Raw genomic sequence first — 18,519 nt, forward strand, 5'->3', positions numbered from 1 at the left:
TTTCTGTTTTGGTGAATTATACAAATGAAACCTGGTCCTTTTCTGTCTGAACAGATTGCTACTATCTCTCCTGGAATGGCTTCCTGTGAAAACACCCTAAATACACTACGATATGCCAACAGGTAGAAAAGCAGCATTTTTTGTGGTTTCTACTGTATTATTAATATTATGGTGAGATAATGAGGTGATACATGGACCTCATTTTATTTTCCCAAATGATCATATTTCCTAATAATTTATCGACTGTAGAGCAAACAGTTGTACTCTGTTCATCCTCATATCTGTCTTTCTTTACTTGTCTTTTCTGCTTATTCCTGGCTTCTCAAGAGTAAAGGAGTTTGGGATTAGCCCTTCAGACATCCCGTTTTCTCAAGGAAGTCACTCTGGGCTCTCACCCACATGCGAGTATGAGCAAAGGCTTATTTTTCCAGCTTCCCACACGCCTTATGAACAGATAACACCATTTACTTTTGCTTACATCTAGATGGCAAGTTTTAACCCATGATGCATGTGAAGAGGCATACAGCTTCATGCAGTGTCATGCTCATTTAAGATTCCAAATGCAGTAGCAAACACTGCTTTCTATGTTCTTTGTTAAGTGGTGTGATTAACATTTTGGTCAGCGTTTTACCCTTTTTTAAACCTGCTCTCATTTTCATTTTCTAACCCTGGGCATGCTCTGCCTTGTAGTGCTGTATATTTTGTTGTAGCTGCTTTCTTTCCTGTTTGTCGAAAATCTCATGGACAGTGCATGGCTGTGCTTTAGGAGATCAACTGTGCTACAAGCTGTAGTGAAACATATGGCTTACATTTTGACAGCAGTAATACACTAGATGTTTTTTTTTCCATTAAGTAGATTTAGCTAGAAATAATAACAATTAGCAGTTAAAAGAATGTCTACTGTTACTTTTTTGTTGTTTCTGCTCCAGTTAGTGACAGCTTGTTTAAGAACTTGTGCCCTCGCTGGGTCACGAATAGCCTTATGGCATTTAATACATTTTGTTATTGTATTAAAGCCATTAAAGCGTTTTAATTTCTATTTATTTTTATTTATAATTACTAAAAATGCAACTTTAGTCTTTTTGATTCACACTGGTCTAAAACAAAAATGACATCTTTAACAAGATTCATTGCATAGCATTGTAAGCTTTGGTTTCATAGTTCATTTACAGTGGCATTAAATCCTAAATAATTTGGTTTAACTGAAAAAATTGGGCGGCATGGTGGCTCAGTGGGTAGCACTGCAAGAAGGTCCTGGGTTTGATTCTTAGGCGGGGCGGTCCGGGTCCTTTCTATGTGGAGTTTGCATGTTCTACCCGTGTCTGCGTTGGTTCCTTCCGGGAGCTTTGGTTTCCTCCCACAGTCCAAAGACATGAGGTGAATTGGAGATACAAAATTGTCCATGACTGTGTTTGACATTAAACTTGTGAACTGATGAATCTTGTGTAACGAATAACTACCGTTTCTGTCATGAATGAAACCAAAGCATGTAAAACATGATGTTAAAATCCTAATAAATAAATAACTGATAAATCCCTTCAGATACAAAACTGTATCTGGTTTTGATTGTGCCTGGATTTTACCAACATTATCTCTGTTTCTTTATGAATCAGTTGTATGAATAGCAGTATATGACACGGCAAGCCTGACTGTTGAGTCATGAAGTGTTGCATCAAGCAACAATGGGAAATAAATCCACTTAAACAACTACATCAGTAATTGTCCTACTAAACGATTGTAGAATGTCATTAAAAGGGAAGGTCTAGTAACACAGTGGTAAATGTGCTGTCCCTACCAGCAAATATATAAACATATACACAATTTCTCTAGATGTTTTCTGTTTTTTAAACATTTTCATAGATAGGTTTAAAGCAGAATATACTATGTAGAGATAGGAAAGTGTCTAGCTGTGGAGATCTGGCTTCACCATTATTTACTTATTAGATGATAGTTTATTAGATGATTATTAATAATATTAAAACTACAGTGGACTGTCACAAAGAGTGCTGCTAATGTAACGGAATGACTAATGTAATGGAAAATTAACATTTCCCCATGGTAAAAATATAAACTATGTTTTAGTATTTTGCACTGTGATCGTGTGCTTCCTGTAGATGCTGGTGTAAATGTGAACATTTTCTCTTCTTGTTCTTACAGAGTAAAAGAGTTAACTGTGGACCCTAACGCTATGGTAGAAGGAGTTCGACCTAACATGAATGCCATCAACCAGCTGAACATTATGGATGAGGAGTGGGAGATGAGCAACTCTCCTCAGAGAGACGACCTTAAGCTGCTTTGTGAACAGAATGTAAGAAACTGACTCTTACCCCTTTTAAGCATACAATAAGCATGCAAGCACTGTGATTCACTACTTCTGAAAACCTGGGTATTTACCTGGTTACTGTTACCTGTGATTTATCAGTATAGAATTAATTACACATGCAGCATTTACCTTTTATATACTTGAATTAGCCCATAATCATTTTTCTACTCATGCCGTGTTCTTTAAATGATTGTTTGGGTAATTGTTTTATGAACTGCCAATGCTATTTATTTAAACAAAAATGTTGTTGCTTGGGGTAAAAAGCTGACATCACCTGTAGTTTCAGAATCACTCCAATTAAATTTTTTTTAACTTAACATATTTTGTCTTGTCACCGTTCTATTATGCCGTTCTAGTTCACACTACACGATTTTTGCCCAGATTTTTGCTCCCCGACTGGTCGGCGCTAGATGTGGCAGCTCGGAGGCAATTCCCTCGGGGATCGAAACTCGGCTCTCGATCGCTATGTGTGAACTGTTCAACAACTCGATCAGAGCGGCTGGCCAAGTGCTCGCAGACTCGAGAAAAATATCTAGCATGCTAAATATCGGGATCAGTCGGGCAACTGGCAATGAGTGCGGTGTCGAACTACAGCAAATGAAAACGCAAGATACGGGGTGAGGGGAAACCCGGGGGAGGAGTGTAAAAATGTGGGACAGGGGCATAATATAGAACGTTGTTCTCGACAAAACATAACACCAACGCTGAATTGCAAAAAAATATTTATTAACCTCCAACTCTCAAACAGACAATCCCTGCAGGTCGCGTAGCCCAATCCACTCGGATTCAATTATTTTTCCTCTTTGCTTTTACACTACATATCAGCGCACAAACAACTTCGCTCGCTTATTGTTGACGTGCATTTTTGTACGTGGTACCATTACACCCCTCGTCACTTCTCGCATGTGTTTTCGTGACAAAACGTAGTTTTGGAGACCAGACCGACTCACCTGCGATTCCTCCTGATGGTAGATCATGTAGCGTGTGACCCCCTGTCACCGATCAGTCATGTAGTGTGAAATACACAATGCCTGAAAAGACTCCCGAGTGCAAGAGATCCAGTTGTGTAGTGTGAACTGTACAGCGACCTGAACAACTTGAAAGTTGTGAACTTGGCATTACCTATTAATGCATGAACCTGGTGGAATGGAATTCATCATTGGTTAGACTTGCTATACCAACATTTTAACCCTGTTTCTTTCACATAAAAAGTGAACCTGGTAAATTATTAGCATGTGTGAAAGGGTTTTTACAATCATGTCTTTGGTGCAGCTCTAGACATAAAGTGTTGTACTGGTTACCTTTGCAGTCAGTTTTAACTATGTATAGATAAAATGGTAATGTGAACCTAATGATAATACATTGTATACCATTGTATCTGTGTGATGCTATGAGAATAGTGATATGTTACTGTACTGACTATTGTAATATTTTTCAGGAAGAGGAAGTTTCCCCCCAGCTCTTTACCTTCCATGAGGTTGTGTCACAGCTGGTGGAAATGGAGGAGCAGGTCCTGGAGGACCACAGAGCAGTATTTCAGGTACCGCATATTTACAATATTCACTTGTCATGCAGGCCAGGTTTTTATGTCAATATTGATTTGCCTATCCAAATTCATTTGGGTGTATTCTAGTTGAGCCTTCCTATGTTTCTTGGTCAAGGGTGTCATAGTGGCTGGTTTTTATCCTTGGCTGTTAAGTGATCTTACAGTTGCCTCTGTCAGCCTTTTGCATTAACACAAGAGTTTTTTGTTGTTCTGATGAGATTGCTAAAGGCCTCTGGACGAAATTCTAGGCGCGCTCTCACTCTTGAGACAGCTTCTTAGTTTTCATTGTGGTTTCTACACACCTTGAACACTCAAACCTCTGGTTGACGTCTATATAGCCTCATATAAAGCAAATTAAGGGTCGTTTTTAAGTTCCAAGTTTTTTAATCATGTTGTAACCCAACTTTAAGTCATAGACTAGCAGTAGGTTTTAGGATCAGAAATATTGTGTAGGGTTGAATAATTATGGCAATAACAAAATATCCTGTTATCTAAAATACTACATCATTTTCTTTGTTCATTTGCTGCATCATTCAACTGATAAAGTGTTAAATATTTCCAACTGCTATGGTAGCTCAGGTTGATTTGTAGTTTACATGATTCTGTGTATTTTTGAGTGTATTATTAGTAACATTTTAATGAGGTTAAACACCTCAACAAGTAGGAAATTCTTAACAATGTAAATATAATTATCTGTAGTTTTTATGTAGAATCTGTAACCCCGCTGCTATTTTGGTGCAGGAGTCCATCCAGTGGCTGGAGGATGAAAAGGTTCTGCTGGAGATGACTGAGGAGGTGGACTATGACGTGGACTCGTATTCCTCCCAGCTTGAGCAGATTCTTGACCAAAAGATTGACGTTCTGATTGAGCTCAGAGGTAATCAATATTAATAACAAAATCTGACAGTGAGCTATGCAATTACAATTTTGTTGCTGTTTTTTTTTTGTGGTTCAGCTTCCACTGATATTTTGCCTCATTATATAAACATTCTGATAGGCATTATTAGGGCCCTATATAATTCATGATGTTGAGAACGCAGATTCACAGTTGTAAAGAAAACATTTATGAGAATTCACTGTAATAACAGTATTTCTAAGCAGTTAGAATTTGGCATGTACTTTCACATTGTGCTTTTACTGAGCATCTCTCTTTTCAGAAATCCTTTGTTTTCCAGGGCAATTCCACTTATTTATTGATCACTAAATGACCATGTCATAAGTAAGGCCCTAATTTAGAGCCGTGTCACGGACCGTGAACAAGCATTTTCCTGTGTAATGTGCAATTTGCTGTTAAATACAACATTTAAGGTTTGTGTTTAGCATTTTTCACTCACGTAGCATTTAAATGCCTCACGGTTGCTGGTTAATTTGGACTATGAGGCGTTTCTAGCAATCCACTTAGCAATCGGATAGTCAAAATATGTTGAAGTATAAAGCAGCTAAAAAAACACTACCTTGGTAGCCAAGTTTGGAAAACTCCCAACCAATTCTGTGGACGCAGAGGGGATGAGGTGTCAAAACACGGAGAATGGAGAATTTCCATTAACACAAAGCCTCACACTGCTGCTGAATGTTCTAGGTTTACATTCAACCACTAAAATAGGCTATGCTGTGTATTGTAGCCTTAATTTATTCTTTCATTCAATTTATGAGTGTAATTTAAGGACTGCAATGAAATGTGGCACTTTTCTTTAAAAATCTGTGAAATCTGTGATTTTTGAAAAACGGGGTCTGTAAAATTAAGCACATTTTCCTGTAAATTTAGGAGGGCCCTAGTCATAAGTGTATGGGTTCAGAGAGGAGGAACAAAGTCACTCGTGGAAACACAGCTGCTAACACAAGCATCACTACTCACCACTTCCTCCACTGTTTGTTATTTATGTAGTTATTTAAAGTTTAATCGTATGCATCTTTTTTTATTTGACAGATAAAGTGAGGTCATTCCGCTCAGCTCTGCAAGAAGAGGAACAAGCCAGTAAGCAGATCAGTCCCAAGAGACCTCGTGCTCTGTAGACTGCGACCGACTCTTCAAAAAGAAGTTAGAACAGTTCCAGCAAAAACCAAATAGCAGCAGTGAGGTTCAATGCTAGATGACCTGCTTGCATTCAGCAAAGTGCTTCGGCATTTTTATATCACATTTGATGACCTGTGAAACGTACAATACCTTAGATCGTTGGATTTATGCGGCACACTGCTTTAAGTCCGGTGCTGATCTTCAAGAACTGACTGGAACTGCTTCATCTGATTAAACAATCACCCATTGTCTAATTTCACTAAGTAACCTTTGAAGATCAGCATGTGCCTTAAGACAGCTTACAAGTAGCCATTCATCTACAAGTCAGCATGTTTAATTTCTACAAGTAATGCGCTCCTTTAGTGTTTTTCCCATTATATATTTATTTACTTTTTTAGTTTAGGTAAATGGCTGTTAACTACTTGGTCCTCTATTTATGGGTCTTTACCACTTCCTGCATTGACCCTGTTCTCAAACTCGGTATGTTTTAGTAACTTTTTCATCATTGTCCATTACACACATGGCAGATTAGGTCAATCTGCACTTTACATGACCTTGTGTTTCCTGGGGTCTGTTGTTGGACCTCTCTAAATTGTATTAATCTCCTTCTGGAGGGTTCAGTGTATTACCTTCTGTTTAACTTGGTTACTGTTTAGTTTACACCATATTTTTAAGCTGAAGAAGAATTAAAAAAAGATTGCTGCTGGTCGATAATAATGAATTATTTTTGCTTTCAAATTTCCCCCTCTTATATACTGACTAGTTAAAAGCTGCTCATCTTATTCAGGCTTTATCAGAAGTGCTTCTGTGAGACACAGAAAATAGATTTTAGAACCATTCAAACAATGGTTTAAAACCATGAACTCTGGCATTGGTTAAGAGAGAGTGAAATATTGGAAAGCAAACAAAAAAACACTTCACAAGAAATATCATGTCTACTGATTTAAGAAGTGCCTCTGACCAGAATGTGAAATCTGGTTTAAATTAGTGTTTAGTATAAATTAAATTAGTTCATGCTGCTTTGATATTTGATTGATAAATGTTCTGCTCATTTCCAAAAAAGTGCTACTATTGAAATGTGTACTATTGATCACCTTTTTACACCACAGACTTCATACCGAATGATGCATTAACAAATAATATGTGCCCTTACAAATAGGTTCATTTGCCATCTAAACAATATTCCATTACCACAGAAATTCACTACATACTGAATTATTTCACGACATTCATCTTAATAATGACCCTTACAAATCAGGAAAGGTTGGTACAGTACAGAAAATGCACATAATTAATTTCAGGTTGTCTGGTCAGTTTCATTTGTTGATAAACATCCATTTCAGGAATTCTTTAAAAAGTTGGGACAGTAAAGCATTCACCATTTTGTAACGTTGATATTTCTTCTCACAACACATGCAATACATTTTGGCATCAAGGATACCAATTTTTTAGGTGTTATATCATCCCATTCTTTAAGGTGTGCAACAGTATTCTCCACTCATTCTCTATAGGGGGGCAGGTCAGGACTGCAGACAGGGCAGTCTATACCCTATACCCTATTTTTTCCACAGCCATGCCTTTGTAAGATGTACAGCATGTGGTTACATCTTGATGTACAGTGTATCACAAAAGTGAGTACACCCCTCACATTTCTGCAAATATTTCATTATATCTTTTCATGGGACAACACTATAGACATGAAACTTGGATATAACTTAGAGTAGTCAGTGTACAGCTTGTATAGCAGTGTAGATTTACTGTCTTCTGAAAATAACTCAACACACAGCCATTAATGTCTAAATAGCTGGCAACATAAGTGAGTACACCCCACAGTGAACATGTCCAAATTGTGCCCAAATGTGTCGTTGTCCCTCCCTGGTGTCATGTGTCAAGGTCCCAGGTGTAAATGGGGAGCAGGGCTGTTAAATTTGGTGTTTTGGGTACAATTCTCTCATACTGGCCACTGGATATTCAACATGGCACCTCATGGCAAAGAACTCTCTGAGGTTGTGAGAAATAGAATTGTTGCTCTCCACAAAGATGGCCTGGGCTATAAGAAGATTGCTAACACCCTGAAACTGACCTACAGCATGGTGGCCAAGGTCATACAGCGGTTTTCCAGGACAGGTTCCACTCGGAACAGGCTTCGCCAGGGTCGACCAAAGAAGTTGAGTCCATGTGTTCGGCGTCATATCCAGAGGTTGGCTTTAAAAAATAGACACATGAGTGCTGCCAGCATTGCTGCAGAGGTTGAAGACGTGGGAGGTCAGCCTGTCAGTGCTCAGACCATACGCCGCACACTGCATCAACTCGGTCTGCATGGTCGTCATCCCAGAAGGAAGCTGACGCACAAGAAAGCCCGCAAACAGTTTGCTGAAGACAAGCAGTCCAAGAACATGGATTACTGGAATGCCCTGTGGTCTGACGAGACCAAGATAAACTTGTTTGGCTCAGATGGTGTCCAGCATGTGTGGCGGCGCCCTGGTGAGAAGTACCAAGACAACTGTATCTTGCCTACAGTCAAGCATGGTGGTGGTAGCATCATGGTCTTGGGCTGCATGAGTGTTGCTGGCACTGGGGAGCTGCGGTTCATTGAGGGAAACTTGAATTCCAACATGTACTGTGACATTCAGAAACAGAGCATGATCCCCTCCCTTCGAAAACTGGGCCTCATGGCAGTTTTCCAACAGGATAACGACCCTTAACACAACCTCTAAGATGACAACTGCCTTGCTGAGGAAGCTGAAGGTAAAGGTGATGGACTAAACCCAATTGAGCACCTGTGGCGCATCCTCAAGTGGAAGGTGGAGGAGTTCAAGGTGTCTAACATCCACCAGCTCCGTGATGTCATCATGAAGGAGTGGAAGAGGATTCCAGTAGCAACCTGTGCAGCTCTGGTGAATTCCATGCCCAGGAGGGTTAAGGCAGTGCTGGATAATAATGGTGGTCACACAAAATATTGACACTTTAGGCACAATTTGGACATGTTCACTGTGGGGTGTACTCACTTATGTTGCCAGCCATTTAGACATTAATGGCTGTGTGTTGAGTTATTTTCAGAAGACAGTAAATCTACACTGCTATACAAGTTGTACACTGACTACTCTTAAGTTATATCCAAGTTTTATTTCTATAGTGTTGTCCCATGAAAAGATATAATAAAATATTTGCAGAAATGTGAGGGGTGTACTCACTTTTGTGATACACTGTATGTTGATGTATGGACAACCCAGGAATTGTCTTGAAGGCAATTGTAAATAGGTTTTTTTTTTTTTTTACTATTAAGGTTTTTTACGTACTAGGAGTGTATATTAACAAATGAAGTTGACCAGACAAAACACGAAATATTTTGGGTTCAAACTGTCTGTAATCAAATAAAAGTCAAAGTAAATGTAAGAAACACTGCAGGTTTTTTGTCATACTGTCCCAACTTTTTCCTGATTTTGGAGTAAATCCAACAGTATATAAAAAAAAATAATAACAATAATTAGCGTATGCTATTTAACAGCACATTTTCTTTGGCTGCCTGCCACAACACACGTTCACTACCGGTGGGTGGGTTTGAGTTTATTTTTTAGGTTTGGTTGTGCGGTGCAAACATTTGCCATGCTCACAGGGAGTTTCAGTTGTGGTGTGGTTGTAAAAATTTGAGCCACAAACAGGGTCACAGGCACAAAATGGTTAAGAACCTCTACATGAGGGAGAGAAGAATTGCAGGCAGAAAAATGAGTCAGTGGTCACAACAGCATGGAATATGTTTAAATCTGTATAGTTCAACTGTATCAACTCTACAGGTGTCAAGGATTTGATAGTACTACAGGGAAACGACTGTTAAATATTATTAATGTGGCATATATGGGTCACTGATTCATTTTACAGGAGTATTTACATGTAGATTTTTCTGGAAGGCAGGTTTTCCAATGAAGTTTGGAAAGCAAAAGCCCAGAAAGCACCAACAAATTAAAGGTCCAGTGACTGACTGTCCTGTTCAGTCTGCCTTCACAATGCATGCAATCACATAGAGGCACTATGGTGAGATGCACCCAGCAATGTCCTACACCAATACCCAGTCCAATCATCCTACGTTCATCACACTGACTTCAGGAGAAGTGGATACCAGCCGAGTTAAATTCATGAAGCAGCCTAAGCAAAGAAAGAGCCGTTATTAAATTACACAACATTAAAAAAAAAAAAAAAACCTATTTGCTTTTGACAATGTTTTCTTGAAGGGTATGCACTTACTGCAGGAAGTCGTCTATAGTCATAGATCGTGCCCGCTTTTCACTAAACTCAGACGCTTGCAGTACACTCTCAAGCTTTTGAGCAATGCTGAAGTCTTGTGGTATTTCCTGTTAATACAGAATAAAAATTTGGCTTTTTACAATAGGCGAGATTTATTACAATTATGTGCAAATAAACAGTAAATCACCAACTGAAATGTTCATACTGACCAGTAACTGTTTACTTACTATGTTGTGCATGGAGCAATGAATTCTGTAATTTTTCTCCAAAAGCTGTTCAACAGCAGTTGACCTTTAGTAAACCAATAAAAACATGGGTCAGAGTGTTTAAAGTTGTTTTTAGGTACAACTGACAGCTCAGTTTACACTGAAATAAATACTTACTTGAAAGCTGCACTGAGAGTTTTGTTCTTTCTTACAAATGCAATTCTGACAAGTCCGTCCCATTCCTGTAAGTAAAGTCAAGCATTTTACATGATGCATTTAAAATATCACTTACAACCGAAGTCAAATGTTTACATGCACTTTTAGTGCATATATCAAATTCAAAAACATTTTTAGTCAGTATATTAGAAATGTGTGTATGCACGATAAATACAAAATTCTTAATCGGTTAATAAGATTGTATAAACTATATGGGCAAAAGTATTTGAAAACTTGACCATGAGCTTGTTGGACATCCCATTTCAAAAACCAACTTTGAAGGCTTTTAACAAGACTTTGAAACATGTCTGTGGGAATTTGTGCCCATTTGTATGGCTGGGCACTGATGTTAGTCAATAAAGCCTTAATTAATGTTTACATTTTTGCCATTTAGAAGACACTTTTATTCAAAGTGACTTCCAGCTGTGACAGTATATAATTTAAACAATTGAGGGTTAAGGGCCTTGCTCAACAGTAGCAACCTTGCAGTGATGGGGCTTGAACCGGCAACCTTTTGATTACTAGTCCAGTACCTTAACCACTAGTCTACAACTGCCCTGTAATGTTCAGTTAATTCCAAGGCTGTTAAGTGTGGCTGAGGTCAGGGTTCCGTGCAGGCCCCTGGTGTTTCTTTAAAACAAGTTTCTCTTTATGTCTTTACAGACCTTGCTTTGTGCACAGGGGTACAGTCATGCTGGAAAAGGTAAGGGCCTTCTCTAAAGCAATTTAATAATTAGAAGGGTGCCCCAATACTTACGTCCATAGAAGTGTTAGATTCAATTCTGTCAGACTATAATTTACATTTATGGCATGTAACAGGTGCTTTTATTTAAAGATTTTTTGAGCCAGTGAGAGGTAAGGAACTTTCTCAGGGGCTCAACAGTGGCAACTTGGTGGTGGTGGGGTTTGAACCAGCAGCCTTCTAATTACTAGTCCAGTTCCTTAACCACTAAGCTACCACCTGCTTCCATCTATATAGTATTAGAAAAAAAGGCCAGACAGATACTGAGTTGTAATAACCAATTGTAATAACTAGTTCACGTCATCAAAAAATTCTGATAACCGCTAAAAACCGGTTGGGCCATAATAAATGTGAGAGCTTGGAACTTAAAAGAAAGATAAAACAAACCTGAAAATTTATCGGTGGAGGAGGAATCTTTGGTTCTATTCTGACCACACTGGATTCCACTTTTGGAGGAGGCCTGAAGTTGTTTTTTCCCACCTAATATAAAAAAGAAAACACAAACAGGGATTAGTCTTGCAACACACTTCCTACACTAGTTCATTGTTAGAGTGAGTTCAGCAGAAGCACTGTAGCTGTCTGACCTTCATAAGGTGGTCCACTTTAGCCAGCAGTTGAGTGTTGATGGACAGTCTGCAGTAGAGCTTGTCTCCAGGTTTTGCCAACAGCCGCATGGCAAACTCTCTCTGGAACATCAGCACTGCACATCTGTAATACACAGACCTCTCCAGTTCAGTCAGACTAACAGCACTATCATTAATAGCAGCAAGTTGAAAAAAAATTAGTTTGTTTTGAGTGCTTATTTTTATATTTACTTATTGGGATTTTAAGGTCATATTTTACACTTTGGTTACATTAATGACAGAACAGGTAGTTACAGGTTACACATGATTCATCAGTTCAGGTTCAATGTCAAACACAGTCAGTGAAAATTTAGTATCTCCAGTTCATCTGACTGCATGTCTTTTGAGTGTGGGAGAAAACCAGAGCTTTTGGAGGAAACCCACACAGACACGGGGAGAACATGCCAATTCCACACAGAAAGGCTGGACTGCTCAACCTAGGAATCAAACCCAGGACCAACTTGCTGTTATGCAAGCCACCCACTGAGCCCTGCACTAATTTTTATACAGCAGATAACATTGTGAAGGCCAACAGTCCAATTTCAATTAGCCATCAACAATGTTTAACCCTTCAGTAAAAGAAAATGTGAGAAGCAAAACTTCATACCTGAAGAAAGGTCTGTGAAGAAGCAGTTTGAAAACGAAGGGTGAAGATATCTGCAAACCAAAAAATGGATCATACAAGTTGTTTTATAAGAATAGAGTCTAGAACAAAAATGTGTGTGAAGTAAAATCCTGGATTATTACCTGATAGGGTAAATTGGCTACACAGACATCGAAGAAGGGCAGCTCTGTTTTTAAAACATCACCAATCAAGATCTGAAGCTTTGTCTGCAATGGTCTGTAATGTAGATACCATAAGGTAAAAAATACAATGTGAGGAGAGCAGAAAGAAAAGGTAAAAATTACTAAATAATGAAAAATAAAAGAATTAAAAGCTCTTACGTGCACTGAACACGTTTCTGAAGTTCAGCTACAAGCCTGGTGTCCAACTCGCATGCTACTACCTTCAGATTACATAGGAGACAGGGTAAGTTAGATATTTATGTTCAAAAGCACATGGCAAATGTGGCAAAAAGTATGTGAACACCCCCTTTTAAACTGAGTTTGGGTGCTTCAACTACAATTATTGCTAAAGTGACATAATATCATATATAAATTAATTATATTAAAAAACTATATGCTTTGAACTTCATGACTGACCCATGCACAAGGTGAAATCTAAACACATGGTATGAAAACTGGTGTTAGAGGTGTCCGCGTACTTTTGTCTACAAAGGGTACATAAACAAACATCATTGGAGTTACTTTTTTGGCTTTCTCCAGAAGTTTCACTGTCATGTTTCCTGTTCCAGGTCCCACCTCCAGCACCACATCGGTTGGTCTTAATGCTGCCTAAAAAACACAGTCAAACGTGTGCAGCGGTTAAGGTACTGGACTAGTAATCAGAAATTACCCATAACACTCAATTGCTCAAGAATTTAGACTGAACAGAATTTAACTCAGTTAAATTAATTCATATGTGCTTAAGCAGAATTTGGACTCAAGTTTTTACAAGATGAACTACAACAGCTAGGTTTGGTCATTTCTCTTTTCTTTCTATTTAGCATAAGAATCTGGCATCATCTTGACCAGCCAAAAAACTCTACACAGGAGAAAAGATTTTACACAGGTGACAAAGGAAATGTAAATAATGCAACCCAGTACTGTTTTCTTAAAAATACTCTGTGTTTTGAGCAAATGTTTTTTGTTTCATTGGGTTCTTTGAATGTGTTTACCTTATCTGCATTAGTAAGCAAAAAATATATGATCGGTACACGTTTATGCAGAAGCAGTTGGTTAGATCGATCGATCGATCGATAGATAGATAGACAGATGACATGCAATATGAGTTTACACACTGTTTAATTCCAAATAATCAGGCCTGTCACAGTTATTGGGGCAAGTAAGTCCACCTTTTGCATGTTCTTGGGAGGTGGAAGAAAGGAACCCAACTGAGATTTTTCCCCACCTCATATCCACTAATACATTTTCTAAATGCATCAGATTTCTTTGCATAGAGAAGACCCTCCATGATCCAATATTCCAATATGCAAACCATGTTTAGAGTTGATCTAAACTACCCATGCACTACACAAAGCTACTTTTACACCTTCCTCTTTACTACTATACACATTTGTATACACACACAGACACTGTATGGATCAGGTGTAATAATCAATTAGATAACAGTTTAGGGAAGGTTTTTTTCCCTGCTCCATCATGACTGTGCCCCTGTGTACAAAACAAAGTCTATACAGACATGAAGAAAAGCTTAAGTCTAAGGAAACCTGGACTTAAGAAATGTTGGTATACAAATTAAACTGCAAACCTGTGTTAACTGAACCTACAAATATCACAGCTATAGTTTTTATGATACTGGTGAACTTGACCTGTAGTTTTAACACCGCTGTCTACGAAATTGCTTGTGAATATTGTCATACAAATATAAGAAACACTTACCTTCTCTATAATGCCGTTAACAACCAACGGATTTTTCAAAATATGCTGACCAATACCAGTGTTGAACATGATCCCTGTAACACAGTACATGGTGATTTGTAACGTGTTTATTTGTCGCAGTACAGTGTCAATCTGCACAAATCAATCATTGTATCTAATATAAACTTAGAAACTCACTAGTAACATCATCTGATCATTCGATTTTCTATCATATGTACCAGAAAAATTATCTCGTTAGCTCATTGACATCAGGAGTAAATACATCGACTATAAAGAATAACTTGGAGCCACTAACCTTGACTTTTCACCTCTTGGTGTTGTCGAGATTTCTTTTCAGCTTTTACTTTAGGCATTGCGATAGATTCACGTATAAAATACAGAGGTCCTGTACAGAAGTGAGCTAATGCTAACTACGCTAAAAACACGTGTGCTCCAGAGGAACTGCGTAAGGGAAGTTTAGGTTGTCACCGAGGTTGCCAAGTCTGTGTTAAAATCACCAACAGAAAAGCTTTTTCTATTTTTTAAAGGGGAATATGGTACAATTTGCCAATGTTAGTTAAAATGTTATCTACAGTAGTAGACTGTGCTTTTACTCTGCAACCATACCATTCTAACCATTTATCAAGTTAATCTGTCATATTTTCATTTGTGAGAAGGTTAAGATTGTAGTGATGTAAAGGGTTAGTGGGTGTATTTCTATAACATGAACAACAGAAAGAACCAGTCAACAAGCAAACCAGATTGGCTTTGAACTTGTCAGATGTTTTCCCAGTTTCCCAGTTCCAGGATAGTTCTAGGAAGCAGGTGATGTTGAAGTTGCACATCTTCAAGGCTGTGGAGATTTTATCAGTAGTTTTCTGGTAAGGAATGAAAGCAATATATTCAACTGGAGATAATGGTAGATGGAAGTCTTCAAATGGAACAAAATTAATAAACAATTGTTTAAAAAGTATTACAAAAATTATAAAACAATAAAACATTGATACACACTGATAAACTAAGAAATGTTTGCTCATTCTCAGGCTCCTCAGTTGCTCCTGGGACCAGCTCAGTTTGATGTGGTTTGTTACAACAATTAAACTTTTGGATTATTGAATCCAAATGCAACAGTAAATTATTATTATTATTTTTTTTTTTTTTTTGAGTTAAGGTGGTAATTTGTCTCTGACAACGTCCAAACATTTATGAGATTTATGGAGAGAATAGTTAAATATATCAATAAGTTTATCTTTATTTTATGTAACAAGCTGGACTGGTCTAGACACAAGGAGACTGTGTACAAAAAGGGGCAGAGCAGACTGTACTTGTAAAAGAAGGCTGAACTCTTCCAACATCAGCCGACCCCTTTTGTGCACCTTTTATCAGTCCGTAGTGGCCAGTGCTCTTTTCTTTGGAGCGGTTTGCTGGGGTGAGAGTGCTAGAACAATGGACACAAACCGAATAAACAAACCATGGCCAGCTCCATAGTGGGGTCTGAACAGGACTCAGTTCAGCAGGTAGCAGAGTTAAGAATGCTCACAAAGCTTAACTCAATTATCAAAAACCATTCACACCCACTTCACTCCCTGGAGGTGTTTCGACAGAGCACCTTCAGTCACAGACTGATTCCTCCTAAATGCAGGACTGAACGCTACAGAAAATCTTTTCTTATAACTGCTATCAGACTGTTTAACAATTCATAATAATCCAAATAATTCCTAATCATTTATAATAAATACCTACTTTTGTATGCTATGCATGCACCATTAAACCAATGGTTACATACCTCAATAAATACTAATTTTTGTATGCTATGCATACACAATAAAAAGTGTTTACAAGTATATAGTACCATACTGTACATTTTTTACTGTAAGTGAATGTTGTATGTATACAATAAGTTATTGTTGTCTGATGTGAGCTGCTGTAACAAAGAAATTTCCTGCAAAGGATCAATAAAGTATCTATCTATTTATTCTTTTAGAACAGAGGTGTCAAACTCCTTTTCACCGAGGGCCACATCAGCATTATGGTGGCCCTTCAAAGGGCCGATTGTAACGTATTCTGCTGTGATTGCAGTCACATTACTGTTTTTCTTGGAGGCTGAATTCTGCATTTATATTGTCCTCCTTTACCACAGACACGGCCTCATAACACAAGAGACGCACCGGTTTCTCTTCCTGAAGCACAAACTTGTTTTCATTTTTATTACATTTTCTCCTTCTGCTTAATTTTCTTACTTATCTTCATTTTGGGATTATGTGTAAATATTTCTTAACATCATCTACTGGCAGGATGTGTCACTTTGCATGTCACAAAATCAGCATGCATTTTGAGAGATGCAGTTAATGTAGGATTTTACAGTGTATTTTAAGACAATTGTTCTGCCCTCACTAATAGTTTATCCCCCTTGCTCAGCTAGACAGACAGACAGACAGACAGACAGCTCTCTTTAGAATACAGTCGGTTTTATTTGCTTCCCAGCTGTGTGATACACTGTGTGCACCAGAATGAAGTAAAAATACAAACAATAAAAACAATAAAGAACTTAATACAGTAAAAGCACACAGCTGTAGTCAAGTGTTACATCTGGTACAATATGAGATTTAACCAAACGTAAAATAGAGGTAACGAGTTAGCATTTTGTGTAAAGATACTAATTGCTATAGTAACGGTATTTAATTACGGTAAATTTGTAACTAAAACGCTGTGATATACTCACTAAACATTTACAAACAACTGAGAATATAAACGCCACTACTTACAGACGATGCTTTGGTAATATATTACAAGATGATTATTTATATTTATTATTATTGTTTACATTACTACCCGCGTTCTTTTGCCGTAAAAGTCACATGGCTTCTCAGCGAAGGTCAAAGTTAGTTGCCATGACTACGATGTCACCAGTTAAAGGCTTAAAGGCGCAGGTGTCCTATTAAATTATAAGCGCGTCTCTGTAACGGCTCGAACCATCACAACAATCGTACAGTCGTTTAAGCTCTCGCGGGCCACATTAAATGACGTGGCGGGCCGGATCTGTCCCGCGGGCCGTGAGTTTGACACCCCTGTTTTAGAAGTACTCCACGTATTATGTGTAAAATAATAGATCTGGCAACACAGTCTTTCTTCATACTGCAGTCGTACGTCTTTGCCTCTCTACCGCCACCTAGTTTTATGTTAGATACATCTAGTGATCTGTTTTCTGGCGCTTTAAGTGAGTCACATTAAGTAACTCAGTTCAGAGTCGGTTCTTTTGGCTCATCAAACAACTCTTCCTTTAGTAGCGTTTCCTTTTGTCAGTATTTTATGAACCTTCCATCTTAATTAACAAAAGAAAAAAACATCACGTTGTGTTTGTTATAAAAACTTAATAAATGTAAAAAACTGCTAAATTATTTTTATTTAACTGGGGTGCTTTTTATCCTTTTTTTTTTACATGAAAGAGCAGAAGTGCATTAAGTACCTTAAATTAGCTGAATGTAGCCTACTTTCTCATCTAAACTAAAAATATAAAATATGATTGATGAATCTGTGACTAAAAGTGTGATTGTAAACTGTCACTGTGGTTTAGAAGAGTATTTATCTGATTGATCTATGTACATTGACTATCTTAAAAAGTATTATTTTTCACAAACTTTTAAGGTACTAAAATGCATTTGGGTTAAACCTGTAATTATAAATAAATCAGCTGTAAAATAGTTTCTGTCATTTTTTAATAAGGTCTGTATAATCTAACAATCTAACTGAAGGTGTCATTAAATAAAAAAATCCTATCTTCTATTCTTTAAAACTCTGTTAATTTTTAGCTTGGTATTATTCTCTGCCGTCTCTAAATTCTGTATTCTAGGTAGTTTGGTGATTCACTGTATGCAATTAAATTCTCAAAAGAATTAGAAAATGAATGGTAAACCGAATTCAGTGTTTGATAATATGCCTTAATAGAAGCTGCTTGATACAGTAAAAAGTAAAAATTGTATTCATTTTCGCGTTTTATCCTGGTCAGGGTCACGGCGGGCGCAAGGTAGGAACACCAGTCTGTATTTCGTGTTATTATAACATTTTCAACATATAACTGTTGGACTTAAAAAAAACTAATTGCGGCGAGTCGGTTCACCTTAAAGAA

At 37.8% G+C, this 18,519-nt stretch overlaps 2 protein-coding genes across 4 annotated transcripts in view; one reads left to right on the top strand and one right to left on the bottom strand.

The window, feature by feature from the left end:
- Nucleotides 1-6,600, top strand: part of kif2a (kinesin family member 2a) — a 20,852-nt gene extending 14,252 nt beyond the window's left edge. Inside the window, exons 16-21 of one of the 3 annotated variants that reach the window (XM_062999117.1) lie at nucleotides 55-122; nucleotides 328-437; nucleotides 2,151-2,308; nucleotides 3,762-3,863; nucleotides 4,611-4,746; nucleotides 5,797-6,600. In XM_062999117.1, coding sequence (XP_062855187.1) covers nucleotides 55-122; nucleotides 328-437; nucleotides 2,151-2,308; nucleotides 3,762-3,863; nucleotides 4,611-4,746; nucleotides 5,797-5,882 — 660 coding nt within the window. In that variant the 3' untranslated portion in view covers nucleotides 5,883-6,600. Of the gene's footprint in view, nucleotides 1-54; nucleotides 123-327; nucleotides 438-2,132; nucleotides 2,309-3,761; nucleotides 3,864-4,610; nucleotides 4,747-5,796 lie in introns of all 3 variants that reach the window. The other 2 variants (XM_062999114.1, XM_062999115.1) reach the window with 2 other exon arrangements.
- A 3,012-nt stretch (nucleotides 6,601-9,612) lies between these two features.
- Nucleotides 9,613-14,970, bottom strand: dimt1l (DIM1 dimethyladenosine transferase 1-like (S. cerevisiae)). Its single transcript, XM_062998495.1, has 12 exons — nucleotides 14,710-14,970; nucleotides 14,415-14,488; nucleotides 13,221-13,307; nucleotides 12,858-12,919; nucleotides 12,660-12,753; nucleotides 12,520-12,569; nucleotides 11,874-11,997; nucleotides 11,677-11,769; nucleotides 10,509-10,573; nucleotides 10,353-10,416; nucleotides 10,126-10,232; nucleotides 9,613-10,026 (listed from the first exon to the last, which is right to left on the bottom strand). The coding sequence occupies exons 1-12, from the start codon at nucleotides 14,765-14,767 to the stop codon at nucleotides 9,984-9,986; spliced, it is 921 nt and encodes a 306-aa protein (XP_062854565.1). The 5' UTR covers nucleotides 14,768-14,970; the 3' UTR covers nucleotides 9,613-9,983.
- Nucleotides 14,971-18,519: the final 3,549 nt, after the last annotated feature.

This window comes from Trichomycterus rosablanca, chromosome 7 (genome assembly GCF_030014385.1).
Source record: "Trichomycterus rosablanca isolate fTriRos1 chromosome 7, fTriRos1.hap1, whole genome shotgun sequence".
Lineage (NCBI taxonomy): Eukaryota > Metazoa > Chordata > Actinopteri > Siluriformes > Trichomycteridae > Trichomycterus > Trichomycterus rosablanca.

Coding starts and splice junctions, on each gene's coding strand:
- dimt1l (XM_062998495.1), bottom strand. CDS start 14,767: ATGCCTAAAGTAAAAGCTGAAAAGAAATCTCGACAACACCAAGAGGTG. Junction 13,308..14,414: donor TTAACGGCATTATAGAGAAG/GTAAGTGTTTCT, acceptor TGTGTTTTTTAG/GCAGCATTAAGACCAACCGA. Junction 11,998..12,519: donor CTTCACAGACCTTTCTTCAG/GTATGAAGTTTT, acceptor TGTGTATTACAG/ATGTGCAGTGCTGATGTTCC.